The sequence below is a fragment of the Rhamphochromis sp. 'chilingali' genome (assembly GCF_963969265.1).
Source record: "Rhamphochromis sp. 'chilingali' genome assembly, chromosome: 9".
NCBI lineage: Eukaryota > Metazoa > Chordata > Actinopteri > Cichliformes > Cichlidae > Rhamphochromis > Rhamphochromis sp. 'chilingali'.
In genome coordinates, this window is record NC_137936.1 from 13,452,003 (window position 1) to 13,467,697 (window position 15,695).

Genomic DNA, 15,695 nt, shown 5'->3' on the forward strand with positions numbered 1-15,695 from the left:
ACATCCCAAAGGAGCTCTATTGGAATGAGATGTGGTGATTGTGGAGGCCATTTGAGCACAATGAAATCACTGTCAGGTTCAAGAAATCACTTTGAGATAATCTGAGCTTTCTGTCACCTGTGTTATCCTGCTGGAAGCAGCCATCAGAAGATGGGTGTACTGTGATCATTAAGGGATAGACAGGGTCAACAACAATACTCAGGTGGACTGCGGTGTTTAAATAATTCTCTGTTGGTAGCAAAGGGTGCAGGAAAATATCCCTCCACATCATCACACCAGCAGCAGCCCAAACTATTGATATAAGCCCGGATGGATTCATGGTCTTATTTTGTTTATGCCAAATTCTCACTCTATGCTCTGAATGTTACTGCAGAAATCAAGACTGGGAAATGTTTTTCCAATTTTCCATTGTGCAATTCCAGTGAGCTTGTTTGAACTGTAGCCCCAGTTTCTTGTTCTTCGGTGATAGGAGTGGCACCCAGTGTGGTCCCGTCTGCTTCAAGGTTCAATGTGTCATTTGTTCAGAGATGGTCTTTTGTATACCTTGGTTGTAAAAAAATGGCTATTTAAGTTACTTTTTTCATCCTATCAGCTCAAAGCAGTTTGGTCATTGTCCTCTAACTTTTGGCATCAACCAGGAATTTTCACCCAGAGAACTGCAGCTCACTGGATATTTTCTTTTTTTTTTTTAAACCATTCTCTGTAAACTCTAGAGATGGTTGTGTGTTAAATCCCAGTAGATCAGCACTTTCTGACATATTCAGACCAGCCCATCTGGTATTATGCCAGATTCAAAGTCAATTAAGTCATCCTTTATGCTCCATTCTGATTCTCAATTTGAACTTCAGGAGGCCGTCTTGACCACATGCCTAAATGCACTTTTTAATGCAGTTTCAGTGTCAATGTGATTGATTGCTTAGATAACAAGCAGTTGAATAGGTGTGCCTAAAAAGTGTTGAGTGACTTCTTCGATTGTGTTTTACAAATCCTTTTGCTCTTGTCGTTTTTTTGGAGTTATTCATAAAAATGTGCCTATTCTTTTGAAATTGCACATAAAGGGAAAATTTGGATGCAATTTCTGTTGGGAACTGGATGAAGAGAAAGGTAAAGAAAGGGGTAGAAGAGTGGAGAGTGGAGAGCAAGATAGCTGGGTGGGGCCAATAGTGCTGAGTGAGACTGATCTCTGTTCATTCTCTTGGCTGGCAGTCAGAACTTGTACCCACTATAGGATCATGGTCAGGATGGCAGCACAGGCAGAGAGCTGGGCAGCGCTTGCCAGTGTGCCAGGGACAGAGGGCAATCCTATTGAGAAGCAGTGTGATGGACACAATGGGTGCGACAGACTTGCTGCATCAACAGGCTTTTTGCTGCTGTGGCTAGAAATAAACCATAAATACCCCCACTGGCATCCACCAACCGCTCACCAGGCCTCCACACAGATCCTCACTCAGTCACAGACAGAAAGGGCAAAGAAAAGAAAGAGGGAAGACGGAAAACGTGGCTTGTACGGGGTGCATTGAAGCACAAGCCATCAAGGTAAAGAAAAAAAAAGAAAAAGGGAAAAAGAACCAAGATAATTATTTTCCCTTTTTTTTGTTTTCTTTCAAGAACTTCTTCTGTGTGGATCCAGAGGGACTATTAGTGTGCTATTCTAACAGATACAAGTAAGATTTGTGTAAGCTAAACAAAAGTTTGCAGGTTACTTCCTGATTGATTTCTGAACAACAAGATTATGCTAATCTAAACTGTATTATGCAATCCAATCTTGCAGGAAAACCTTTTTCAAGTGCATAAAGTCAATAGCTCATATCTCATCATTTTTATTTGAATGTTTATTTTGTATATCAGGTGTATGTATTTAATCTGACACTAAGCAATGTGATTGTTGTGCTTTGTAGACTAAAAATGACAGACCAGCAGGGAACCCCAGACCAGCTGCCTGCAGAAAAGGGCCAAGGAGGGGCTGGAGCAACATATAAGGTACCAGATTTAACAAGAGGGACTTTTCTGTTAAACAAGCTCAAAAAGACCACGGGCTTATGGACTGCATCATTCAACTGCTCCACCTGTCCCTGTTTTGCAGCTGGTGGTTTTTGAGTATGAGAACTTTCGTGGAAAAAAGGTGGAGCTGTCTGGTGAATGTAAAGATGTGCTGGAGAAGACACAAAGGGTTGGTTCAGTCATTGTGGAGTCGGGACCGTGAGTGACTCAGTTACCCTTCCTTCATTTTCACTGCATGTAGATCCTATTTTGTAGCTGTTACCTTTGCTTTCAACAAATGTGTGCATTTATATGTCTTGCTTATTTTCCATGTTGTCAGATGGGTAGGGTTTGAGCGTCCAAGTTTTGCTGGAGAGCTGTTTGTGCTGGAGAAAGGAGAGTATCCTCGTTGGAGCACCTGGACCAACTGCCAGAGTAGCTACAGCCTGAGCTCCTTTAGGCCTCTGAAAGTGGTATGTACTTGAAATGAAATGAACCTCAGACATTTTGTGATTTTGCAAGGGTTGATGTTAAACATGTGGAAATATACTGTTTTCTGCAGGACAGTGCAGATCACAAGTTACATCTGTTTGAGAATGCTGGCTTTGAAGGCAGAAAAATGGAGATTGTTGATGATGATGTCCCCAGTCTGTGGGCTCATGGTTTCCAAGACCGTGTGGCCAGTGCTAAGGCTGTCAATGGAACGTAAGTTTCACCATTCTCAGTCTCTCACTACAATGATTTCCACTTATCAGAACTGAAGCCATGAAATGTAAGATAGAAGTGCATTTGTGCAAAATGATACTAAATTTGTGTAAAAATCACTGTCCCAGAAATGTGATACTGTTTCTCTTTCTCGTGAAGGTGGGTAGGATACATGTATCCAGGTTACAGAGGGCGCCAGTATGTGTTTGAGCAAGGAGACTTCAAGCACTGGAATGATTGGGGAGCCACTGCACCTCAGATCCAGTCCGTCCGACGTGTGCGGGACATGCAGTGGCATAAGAGAGGGTGCTATATTGCCCCTGCCCCCGCCCCTGCCCCAGCTCCTGGTCCAGCCCCAGCTCCAGCCCCTGGCCCTACACCACCCAATCCTAACCCTATTCCCAACCCCAAATCCCAAACTCAGCCCGAAGCTTAAACTCCCACCTCTGACACCTTCCACAGAAACTGGTGAATGCTGAAGGCAGCTGGCCAGTCCTTAGTCTCTCATTATTAAAGCTCTTTATTGGTTTAGGCTTTTGGAAAACTGGAACTGAAAAAATTAACCATGCATCTCTGTTGGAAATAAAAGTTTTGGCCCTGATTCTGGTTATTTGTAAATTATTCCATGCCATTTATTTTGCATAAATTAATACATGGGATTGGAGTGAGAGTGTTAAAACGATCTGTGCATTAGACAAACAACTTATAAGTATATTAAAATTAAGTAAACAATAATTCAGACCAGAAAGAAATAATTATCAACTATTAGTAATTGGCATTAGAAGGGTGCGTGATGTGAAAAAAAAAAACTTTGTTTTTTTTGTGACACTAGAAATCCTTGCTACACTACCACTGATAACCTGATATTCTTTTTCAATTATTTAGTCACTGTCGACCTGATGTTTGGTTCTTCTGAGTCTTTGAATCTAGTCAGGCCCCGTTTCTTTTTAACTCTGGGGCATTGTAATTAATGCTCATAAAATTTTTGCTATTTTTATACATTTTTTTTTTTACTATTAGGCACTTGTTAGATTGTAAACTAACTGTGATATTCAGCCACTGTTTTGTTGATAAAAACACGATCAGCCCCCTCTTCAGAACCTTTCCCAGCGTTCCTTGGTGTGCTCAACTCTCATTGGTTAACAACTGCATTTATGCCCGCCCACATAAAATGGAACATCCAATCAGAACCAAGATTCATTCAGCAGGCTCGTGAGCTGGGCGGGCAACGCGCAAAATTTGAAAGTTGACCGGAAACAGGGTGGCTGTGTAGAAAATAGTGTGCTCTTAAGCACATAAATATGCCTATATAACTTAGAAAGAGTATAATAGCTACCTAAACGACTAGCTGGTGAGTAATTTCCTAACAGACCGCTTTAATTTTATTCATATGTCAAGAGTGTTTCGTCTTTAATGTTGTTTTATAAGCTAAGTTAGAAAGCGAACGTTACCCACCGTTAGCTTAGCGCGCTAAAGGGGGGCATGTTGTTGACACCAAGTGACAGCTTTTCCTTGGTCTGTAGGTATCAATATTTCGTTAATGCCCTGGATTTAAATCTCGACTTGCTACCTGCTTTTATGCTGTGAAGAGACCATGCTGAAGTTTAAATACGTGAGTCAGGGAAACCTGAAAACACCGTCTTCCTCTGCTGACCCTATCACTAGCCGCAGCTCACGACTCAACCAGCTGTTTCAGGTAAAGTAATGGATCAGTTTAGGTGTAGTTTCGATCTCTTAAAATTCAGTTTAAATACATCCCGAATAGCAGACTCCTGTGAATTCCACTTTTCTTGTTTGTGTATTGTTTTCAGGGACGACTGAGTCTGTGTGGGGAGCAGGGAGGATGCACTTTAGGTCGGGAAGAGTTTCTGGAGGCTTTGCTGCTTCTCTACCAAGAGTGCACTTCCCCAGAACTTATGAAAATACATCATGTGGCAAACTTCGTCAATAAATGTAAGCATACATTTTAAATATGAGCAAGATTTGTTTGTTTTATTTATCAGTCATATCCGTTTTAACAAAACCTGATTATATCAACTGATGAAATTGATTAAGAGCAGTTATATTTGTGATGCACAGTTTTAAAATGCTCTTAAGCATACTACAAGGCTTATGCCTTTTTTGTAATATCTGTAAGGTGGACTTTGATAATTGTACTAAGAGTATGTTGCTGTTGGTCTAGTTAGAATAAGGTGTTTAGCTCATAGTTCGCATTCATAAGAATGTCTTAAAGGTTTTACTTCAAATTTTGAAGCCATAAAGGGTGAAAAAGTTGTTTGTGCTGTGCTGAGCTGTTCGTGCTTTTTGAAACAGTTTCTGAAGTTGTCTCGGAGCTGCGGGCCCTACAGCCCAGGCTTCAAGACTTTGACCTGCATGCAGTGGTGGGTCGGGGTCGTTTTGCTGAAGTCCGAGTTGTCCGGGAGAAGGCTACTGGAGGTGTTTGTGCACTTAAAGTCATGAAGAAGACAGTTTTACGCACTCAAGAAAATGTAAGTTTCGTCCTCTAAGAACTACATCGTACCAGAGAGTTTTGATATCCATGTCTGGGACACAAAAAGGAAATTTTGGTAGTTTGCTATTTATTTGTTAATAGTTTTTTTTCCAGAAGGAAAACCAGAGGTGGGAGTAATAAAATAAATGTATGCTGGTTCCATTTAAAGTTGTGTGAAAAAGAAAGTTTTAAGGATTCCACTGTAGCAGTCTTGTGCACTTAACAGTTTTGTAGCTTTACAACGTTGCTTCTGTTTGCAGAGGTTTGTGAAAATTTGTTTATGCACAGCAAATAAATGTCTGGGTTCCTCTAGACACTTCAGTCTAGTTGAGGACTGGACCATTGCAACACCTTGATTCTTTTCTTTTTTAGTCATTCGGTTGTAGATTTGTTGCTTTGCTTGGTGTCATTGTTACGTTACATGACCTAGTTTGGGTGTAGCTTTAGCTTTTGGACAGATGTCCTTACTCTCAATCGTCAATACTTTGGCATACAGAGGAGTTCATAGCTACTTCCCACTGCACGCACCCCAGGTACTGTGGGTGAAATAAAAGCCCAAATCATCAGCCTCTAGAACTCCATTTGAGGCATTTTTGTTGATATGCTGTCTTTGATGTTCACCAGTTGTGGTGCTGTGCATTATAGCCAAGCATGTCCACTTTCGTCTTGTCTGTCTGAAGGATATTGCTCTTGAAATCTTGTGGTTTGTTCAGATTCAACTTTGCAAACCTAAACTGAGCTACCATCTTCTTTTTAGATGGGCATTTTCAAATAAGACATACTTCTTCACTCTTTTTTTTTTTTAGTTGTGTTGTTACAAACTTTAACATGTTAACTCGAGCCTGAGATGTAGCCCTTTTGTTTTGTTTTTTGAAATTTCTTTGAATATTGGGCCATCTGACCTTTGGATTACTTTGTTGAACTTGTTTTTGCAGAGGTGGTCACATTTGCTGGTGATCAGCAGCATCTGCCTGCTACTTACCCTCTTAATTCCTACACAGTAAGGGTGTACTTCACTGAAAAAAACGTTCTTTTTCTCAAGACTGTAGCTTTTGTTTCAGGATTTCTTTGAATACACTGTCATAGATTAGTGGAACAAATGCCCATTATTAATGTTTAATTAATGTTTATAATACCACTTGTGGTTTGCTCACTACCACAAGTGGAAACCCTATAAAACGGGTAGATTTAGAGTCCGTCTAATGGGAGTGGAAAGGTTCATATACTTGAGATGGATTTCTGTCAGAATGAAATTCACTGAGAACAATCATGTAATAATAGCATTTATTGAAAAGTATTTATTTAATTATTTTAACACAGAGACAACTATTCACTCTCATATTCAGACCGATGAGCAATTTAGAAACACCAGTTAACCTGGATGCATGGGATAATTATTTTATCTTTTTTTTTTTTGTTATAATAGTCCTCTAATAAAATGATTTCCTCAGGAGTATTGAAGTGTATAAAGAATAAGGGGCTTGAATTTTTCACTTTCACATTTACTACACAAGTACTGTTAACTGTGTCTCAGCTACTTGGTGTTTCAAATTTGTACTCCTAAAAAAGTCCACTGGAGAGTGCTGTAGGGCTAAGCACAACAAATGTCACTTGGATCCAATATTTCACAGCTGTGCTCTCTGGCATATGACTAATCGGACAGATCTCCGTCAGAATAGTACATGAGCTGTGACACAAAGGGAGCTGAAGAATGAACAGTTTTAATGAACAAGAAATGTCTTCTTCGTGCCACCTGTGACAGTTTAGTGTAATTTAGTCTCATCTGTCGCTTATAAAAAGAGGGAACAAGAACTGAAGCTAGACGAGAAAGGCAAGAATTCTAATCACCAGAAAAAGTAGATTTTTTTCACAGTTTTATCTGAAATAAAATGCAATTACATTTAACCCACATTCAGTTTCTTAATATGGAAGTTTCTGTGTTTCAGGCACATCTGTTTATATGGCCATTATACTAATCACAGTGTATATTTGTATTGCTTACATTTCAAACAGTATAACTGCTCATTGCTCACCTTCTAACTCTTCAAAGGTGATTTTTCATGAAGAGGAGCGGAGGATCTTGGCTCTGAACAGTAGTCCCTGGATCCCACAGCTGCTGTATGCCTTCCAGGATAAAGATGATGTTTACCTGGTGAGACTGCGGCACATGTTTCTTTTTTTTCTTTTTTATCTTAATGATGAATTGAAATGACTAGTTTGCTAATTTTTTCTGAATCAAAAGAATATTTTAAGGATCTTTTGTAACACACAGAGAAAATGGCACACACACAACATACTGTACTTACTAATACAATATTTGTGCTATATTTGATGTATAAAGCAAAGGCCTTGTATTTTGTAGTGTAGGCCTCGATGTAGTGTTAGTCCCAGTGTTACAAAATAGTACTGACCGTATAGTGACTGGTCATAGTAGATAGCTGCCCTTCCCTAAGCCTGGTTCTGCCTGAGGTGTCTTCCTGTTAAAAGTGAGTTTTTCCTTCCTACTGTTCCATAGTGTTTGCTCAGAGGGGGTTGTTTGACTGTTGGGGGGTTTCTGTATATATATAGTAGGGTCTTTACCTTGCAATATAAAGGCCCTTGAGGCAACTCCTGTTGTGATTTGGTGCTATGAAACAAAAAATTGAGTTGGTATGACATATTAGCTTTCACTCAAAGTATCATAAGCACACTGTGTATTCCCCCAAACTCTAAAATTATACTGTGGGGAAAATGGCTAGACTCAGAAGTAAAACAAACACCCACACTATACATGAACCCTAGAAATACAATCATCAAAATTTGCCTATTGTTACCTGCTTTCTATCTTTGATTTTCAAAATTTGACCAACAAAACTGGCAGTCACTCAAAGTGGCATGTGAAGGAGGAATTATAAAATGACCAATCTGTTTGTACAAGAAAAATATTTTGTAGCAGGGGAAAAAAGGTTTCATCCTTAAGTCGTTATTTTTGCCATCAGTACGTTCCACAGTGACCAGGATTTTTTCATGATAAATCACATCATTCATTACTGACTCCTCCTGTGGCTTTTTAGATGCTGTGCTTGGTTTTAGTTTTTCTTGAAATTAAAAGCTTACTGCAACTAACAAAACAGTATCACATTTTTTTAAGCTATCACTGTGAAAAATAAGGAGGGAAATCAGAAACTAAACTTACTGTTTACCATTTAAAACACTCAGTGAATGTATACTCTTTATGCTGCATTATTGTATGAGTAACTAATTAAAGGGGGAAACGTATCCCTTTTAATAATGCAATCTTAGCACTTTGTCAGTTACAGTTAGCTGTTAAACTTACAATGAATCTGTATTTTTCCTTATGATCAAGGCTGTCTTAGGTAGTAGGAAAGAGTGCAGTCAGTTTCTTGTGCAGCTGGGCCTTATATTTTATCCTGCCCTTTTTGTTTTCTTTCTCTCACCATCTATATATGTTCCTTTATGTCCCCTGCATATCTGTTTCAATTCTTCCTCTTTTTTTCTCTCCCCCTCTGTCTCTCTGCTCCTTAACTGAGCATGGAGGAAAATACAAAGCATCCATCTTTATCCGTGTGTCAGAGAGGCACCCAGTCTCCCTGTTGCTAGGTAACACTGGAGAATGCTCCTGTTCATTGAGACTCGCTGACCATTCATGTGCATGGGCTTTGCCTGTTTATGGCTGTATGGCTTTAAACATATAGCTCAAATCAACTTGGCACAGCACCTTTTATTTCAGTGTGCAGACAGCAGGAAAAAAAAAAAGAATTTTAGGCAACGTTAACCAAGGCTGATTTATTTTTCCAAACTTTCAAAACTACATGTCTTCAAATGGGCTATGTTATGGTTGCAGTATGTTGCTTTGAGTTAAATGTGTCTTCTTTCATCCTATGATCATTCATTCTAGGCTACACTGGGATTATGCATTTATTCTTGACATATTTTTAGCAATTGAACAGGAATACTTTGACTGCAGTATCATAGATAAATCAGCAATAGTACCCAGTGTTATATAACTGAATCTATAATGAGGAGAACCACCCTATAAGCTTATGCGGAGCAGAGCTTTGATGTAAGCTCAGACACATGGCCCTACACTTGTTGCTTTGTTTTTCCTTCTAAATATAGACACATTTAGAGGCGTTCTTAAAGCTTTTACAGCCTTCAACAACAACACACAATCCTTCAAATGCTATGTACTGGTTATAGTCTTATCCTGCCAGTTCCTCACTTTAAACACATATGCTTTCAGGCGATGGAGTACTTGCCAGGCGGTGACCTGATGTCTCTCCTAAACCGATATGAGGATCAGTTTGATGAGTCCATGGCTCGATTTTATTTGGCTGAGCTGGTAGAGGCCATTCATGCTGTCCACCAGTTGGGCTACGTCCACAGGTAAAATACCCGCTATGAAATCCAACCTGTTATTGATAGAGGATTAGCCAAGTAAGACTTAACAGTAAAACATGATCAATGAAGGAGTGGCAGTGTTCCCGTAGAATGGGTTTCTCGACTTCCAGGTCTATATTAAAAATGTTTTTCTTTCGTTTTCATTGAAAAGGCCACAATAACCGGATCCTGTACATGAGAATTGTTATCGCTTTAACTAATTTAATATACAGTGTGATGGCAAATGTTATAAAAATGCTGTGGAGTTTGCAAATGTCTCTGTTATGCTTGGAGCAGTAGAGCATTTTACAGTACTCAGACAACAAACAGCTCTGTAAAAGCCGTATCAAATTTCTACTAAACTATCCACTTACAGAGATGTCAAACCAGAGAATATTCTCATTGATCGGACTGGTCATATTAAGCTGGCTGACTTTGGATCAGCTGCCAGGCTGACTGCTAACAAAACGGTAAGTCGAATATAGGCTTTGCTATATGTATTAACTTCACTGGTCTTCACAATGACATTACAGAGTTTCTGTTATGTTTTCCCAGGTGGCCACTTCCACAGTGCCTGTCGGAACCCAGGACTTTCTTTCCCCTGAAGTCCTGACAGCCATGAATGGGGGTTCTAACAGCACCTATGGAGTTGAGTGTGATTGGTGGTCGCTTGGGGTCATTGCCTATGAGATGATTTATGCCCGGTCACCTTTTTCTGAAGCCACTTCGACCAAGACTATCTACAACATCCTTAACTTCCAGGTGCTGACATTGTCATTGTTTATGTATTCAATATCTATAACAGATCAGACACAAACGGTGTAATCAGTATTCCTGTTACGGTCAGTAATATATGCAGTCTAATTTAGGCAATATTTAATCAGTCTATGAAATATTTATTCAATTCTTGTTCAATTTATTTATTTTTGCCTACAGCGTTGCTTAAAGTTTCCAGAGGAGCCACGTACCAGTAAGCAGTTTGTAGACTTGGTACAGAGCTTACTTTGTGGTGCAAAGGAGCGACTGGGTTTCCAGGGACTCCACTGTCACTCTTTCTTCTCCAGCGTTGACTGGAACAACTTGCGACAAGGTGAGGAGATTCCTCTCCCTTGAGACTCCTCTGCAATCTTTTTAGTGGACGTGCTCAATTTCACTTGAAATGACATATTCTTGTTGTAATTGTGTTACAACACAGTTGATATATTACTAGTTGTCAAATTCTAATGCTTGGGTTTTTATTCTTTTATTTTTTTATATATATATATATATATATATATATATATATATATATATATATATATATATATATATATATATATATATATATATATATATATATATATATATATATATATATATATATATATATATATATATATATATATATATATATATATATATATATGTGTGTGTGTATATATGTATGTGTGTATATATATATATGTATGTATATATATATATATGTGTGTGTGTGTGTATATATGTATGTGTGTATATATATAAACAAAACCCCACCCAACAGCATCTAGTCTACGTCTGTGTGTGTTCAGGGGGTGAGCTCATAGACAACAATAGTGTTGGTGTTGTCTATAGTAAAATAATGAGATTCTGTGCGCTGTTGGCAGTAAGCCATGGTTTTTTTTTTTTTTTGGTTTTTTTTTCCTGAGGAAGGGAAGGCAGACCGTTAAGATCTGCGACTCATCTGTTTCTCAACAGATGCAGCACGCATCGTTTACACAGGCAACACCAGACATGCTCTTTGTAGCGTTTGTTAAATGTTATTGTTGCCAGTGAGTTTCACAGTTTCCCCTGACTGGCCATTGGAAAACACACCCATAACACTCAAATTAATAGATAATTTCAGTGAAGCATGGTCACATTGAAGAGGCACATGCCTACAGTGCTACTGTAATTCACAAGTGTATCTGCAGGGGTGATTGGTGTTTGTTTTGGCTCTACCAAATAGGTATTTTCTGCAGATGACACCCCCCCATTATAAAGTAATTATATAACATTACTATGCCCATGGTTTCCTCTTAGCACTGATTTGTCTATGATAAAGTGTTTAGATTGATAGTTTTTCTTTATTTATTTTTCTCTTTGTTAATTGATTTTGTTTGAGTAGTAGCAAAAAAACCCCTCAAAATACATATTTGTACAAATGTCTGCATTAAAAATATCATCCTTGTTTATTCACAACTGAGCACGGATAGAGCTTTATGCATCAGCTTTGGGTCCAGCTGATTAGCTTGCTCTGCTGCAGTGAGAGAGTGAGTGAGCATGTGTGTATGAGAGAGCGCGAAAGAGAGGAGGGAGGGACAGAGGCAGCATGTGCATCAACGCGCGACTTACTGCTCTCTAGGCTCCCACCGCTCTCCGCTCTCTATTCCTCCTCCCTTCCTTTCTCTCCCCTTTCTCCTTGTGTTTTTTTTTTTTTTTTTATTTTAATTTTATTTTTTTTTACATTTTTTGTTTTTAAGTACCTTGTTCATAGCGGCTTCCTTTTTCCCTTGCCCTTTCTCTTATTCCCACCTCTCATGCTCTTCCCCTGCAGTTCTCCCGCCTTTCGTTCCTGCGTTGCATGCTGAAGATGACACCTCTAATTTTGAGGAACCGGAGCAGGCAGCCCCCTGGCCAGCCTCAGCAGCCCAGCAAGGAGCTCTGCCGGCGGGCTTCCAGGGCCAGGATCTGCCTTTTCTAGGCTGGTTCTTCAGCAGAGCGTTGATACTGTTGGCCAAAACTGAGTAAGTGGTACCTGTTTACTAGTCATTGTTGGGATCATTCAAAGTAGACTAAAGCCTGTTTTTCCTTTAGATGATGCAGAGACCTTTTGCATGCACCTTTCTAATACCTTTTGTTGGTAAAGACCCCATGCTAGTATTGAATGCTGTTCTGCCATTAGTCTCCTCATTACCACGGCAACAATTTCCAGGTAGCCTTGTTTCAGGTGACCTAGCATGGTGCCCAGGGCAGTTGGTATTGTCCCTGTCATTAGTGTTGTGCCTGTTGGGGCCAAAAAGGGTTTGGCTATATGCTGTGTCAGACAAGGAATGAGAAAAGGGAGGGATCCTCCTGTTCTGTGGTGCTCTCTCCTACTGACTTCTTGTTTTTGTACCTTCAGATCACACGTAAGTGATCCAGTGCGCAGATAGATCAAATGAATGGCTCAGAGGATGTTAGCTGGTGTTATCTTGCCATCGACTGATTGGTATGCGACTGAGTGTGCCGATGAGGTTTGCTGAGAAGTGGAACCCCACACATAGACACACTCCCACCCTCACTGCTGTTATTGTGCCTTCTCTGTTACTGTGAAGCGTAATAGGCTCCTGACTTTTACGGCATGGGTTTTGGGACTGTAATTATACCTAATTGTGTTTGGCTTCTTAACCCCTGATAATAAAGCAAGAGGATGGGTTTTTGTTCTTGCAGCCCCATGCTAGTGCTCTCGCAGGTTAATGGTGCTGGAGACTGCAGATCATGACAGCAGCGGCAACAGAAATGGAGAAAAAGCATTAGCAGATTAGACTGGGAAAAAGGATGAGAGCTCAGATTGGGGGAGAGAATTATTTCTATGGTTACAACCGTGATGCTTTTTTTTGGGGGGGGTTTTGTGTGTGTGTGTGTGTGTGTGTGTGTGGGGGGGGGTTTTTGTTGTTTTTTTTCCCCCCTGTCCCCACCCCCCATCTTTACCCGTCTCATCTCCTCCTGTTATTTCTCCCTCTTCTAATGTCTAAGTCGCCTTGCTGTTACACCATCAGTCATCTGTTCAAGGTTTTTAACAGAAGCCAGTCATTTTCTATGCTGCATTTGATTAAGAGGAGCTCAGTGTTCATAAAATGTGTCAGAATTGTGTTGCGTGTGTGGGAGCATGCATATCCGTGTACACATTATTCATTACAATGCCAAATAGGAAAGAGAAATGAACCTAGAGCCAGGCATAATGAAATGCTAATCATCTGTTTTGGGGGTTCCTGCTATTGTTTGTTTTTTCTTCTCCTTTTTGAACTTGTCTGTCTCACTCCTCATTAGTAAAAACTTAACAGCAAAATCCTCTTAAAAATTTGCCTCAAATTTATAAGAAGCTGTCTGTGGTATAGTGTCGGAAAATCATACTAAACACCCATAAAAAATGACATTGTTAGGATTTTTGGCTGGATTAAGGAAATTCTGAGATGGTTAATACAACATGCGCAGTATTTACAGTTTATAAATATCTGTTTTTGCCTGTTTGGAGCTGGACATAAAACGGTGTTATTAGGTCAGTCTGTCTGGTCAGGCATCCAACGTCGTGCCAAATATCTACCGATACTGGGTAAAGGTATATGGGTGCCCATTGTTCCTTCGTTGGCGTCAAATGTAATCCTGTAATATAGGCTATGATTTTTGTCTTACAAGGTACCTTGGCAACACACACACACACACACACACACACACACACACACACACACACACACACACAGTATGTAGGAAATCCATTGAGGACATTCATGGGCTTTTGGAAAAGAAATTTGTGTTTGTACTGAATTCCCGCCATTTACAGTGGTGCCATCAGGGTCAAAGCTTTTCATGGGGGCCCCCTTTTTTTCTTTTTTTTTTTTGAACAAACTGCCCCAGGACATGTACCACATGAATGACCAAAAGAATGTTGGCAATGGTAGGAGAAGAAGAGTCTTCTAGCACTTATATTAAAAACAGAGAAAAAAATTATGTGTGTGTGTGTATATATATATACACACACACACACACACACACACACACACACACACACACACACACACACACACACACACACACACACACACACTAGTGTGTGTGTGTTATTTTATTTTAAGCACAAATTGAAAAAATAAATTGTTATTGGGAATTTTGCATGTCCTACAAAAGATTTCCCCAGAGGTTGCCTTGTTTTCATCACACTGCTTGTTAGTATTACGTGTGTTTGTTTCTTCCTTCAGTGTACATGACTGTTATCCATCCTTTTGCGTACCTGATGAGTGCTGCTAAGCCTTTTAACTTTCTTTGTGTCATTGTCTTTCTGAGTCTCTTCAATAATGCAGTTTGCACTGGTTACTCATTTCTTTTTCCTCCACAGTTCAAAAACATGACAGCTCTCCCATTCCTCAGTGGAAAGAGTGGTCTAACATTTTCTCTCTTTTAAATACTTAAATTCTTCATGGCCACATTATGTTTAGCGTTATTAAAGTATTACCTATGCTTCCTGAAACTCAAGCAAAAATCTCCAGCTAATTTCTTAAATGGCCACATTATCTGTACAAAAACCCACCCACCCCCCATCTCCCACTTGAATTTTGATGTCTAACATCAATTTTTAATTGGCATCTGGCTGAAATGCTTCTGTTTAATCTAGAGGCCTGTGAAAAAGAACTGCCTAGGGTGTTGCTGTTTTTGTTTCAGCAGTACAAGCCGTGTGTGTGTGTGTGTGTGTGTGTGTGTGTGTGTGTGTGTGTGTGTGTGTGTGTGTGTGTGTGTGTGTGTGTGTGTGTGTGTGTGTGTGTGTGTGTGTGTGTGTGTGTGTGTGTGTGTGTGTGTTTCAGGGGGATGCTTCTCGGTGCAGAGAGGCAAAGGGAGCAGTGCTTGCTTTTCTGATTATTTTTAACACTGTGACTCAGTCTGAGTCAACTTTATTAAAGATCCTTCTGCAGTGTTTGTGAACTCATTCATACAGATTCATTCATTTATTTAGAGGACCTCTATTCATAGTTGCCTTGTCTCTGGTCAGCAAAATGGGAAAAATTCACTTAGTGCTCTCGATTGCTGCAGAGAATGGAAACAAAATGGAACATTACCTTATACAAATAACAACAAAAAAAGAGTGTATTGTACTCACACTGAGTCTTCTGGAGACCAGCCCCACGCAACAGCATATCCCAAATTCTCCTGTCAAATTATTTTGTCAGGCTAACGGCAAACATTCCCGGGTCTGCAGGTCCATTTTGTTCATGCCGTCTGTTTTGTCCTAATCATACTGCAGCAGAAAGAAGAAGAGAAAAAAAAAAATATATATACACACACACACACACACACACACACACACACACACACACACACACACACACACACACACACACACACACACACACACACACACACAGTGGGGCAAAAAAGTATTTAGTCAGCC

General features: G+C 39.8%; 2 protein-coding genes across 5 annotated transcripts in view; both read left to right on the plus strand.

The window, feature by feature from the left end:
- Positions 1-1,905: 1,905 nt before the first annotated feature.
- On the plus strand, positions 1,906-3,241 carry LOC308403080 (beta-crystallin B3-like; the record flags this gene model as incomplete). Its single annotated transcript, XM_080892333.1, has 5 exons — positions 1,906-1,980; positions 2,084-2,199; positions 2,321-2,453; positions 2,543-2,685; positions 2,845-3,241. 5 exons carry the CDS (start codon positions 1,906-1,908, stop codon positions 3,119-3,121), a joined length of 744 nt encoding a protein of 247 aa, XP_080748459.1. The 3' UTR covers positions 3,122-3,241.
- Positions 3,242-3,899: 658 nt separating this feature from the next.
- cita (citron rho-interacting serine/threonine kinase a) overlaps positions 3,900-15,695 on the plus strand; it is a 39,976-nt gene continuing 28,180 nt past the window's right edge. For 3 of the 4 annotated variants that reach the window (XM_080892395.1, XM_080892397.1, XM_080892398.1), the window contains exons 1-10: positions 3,900-4,036; positions 4,209-4,381; positions 4,497-4,638; positions 4,999-5,174; positions 7,227-7,328; positions 9,420-9,562; positions 9,933-10,026; positions 10,112-10,318; positions 10,493-10,646; positions 12,111-12,300. In XM_080892395.1, coding sequence (XP_080748521.1) covers positions 4,280-4,381; positions 4,497-4,638; positions 4,999-5,174; positions 7,227-7,328; positions 9,420-9,562; positions 9,933-10,026; positions 10,112-10,318; positions 10,493-10,646; positions 12,111-12,300 — 1,310 coding nt within the window. In that variant the 5' untranslated portion in view covers positions 3,900-4,036; positions 4,209-4,279. The remainder of the gene's footprint in view (positions 4,037-4,208; positions 4,382-4,496; positions 4,639-4,998; positions 5,175-7,226; positions 7,329-9,419; positions 9,563-9,932; positions 10,027-10,111; positions 10,319-10,492; positions 10,647-12,110; positions 12,301-15,695) is intronic. The other variant, XM_080892396.1, reaches the window with a different exon arrangement.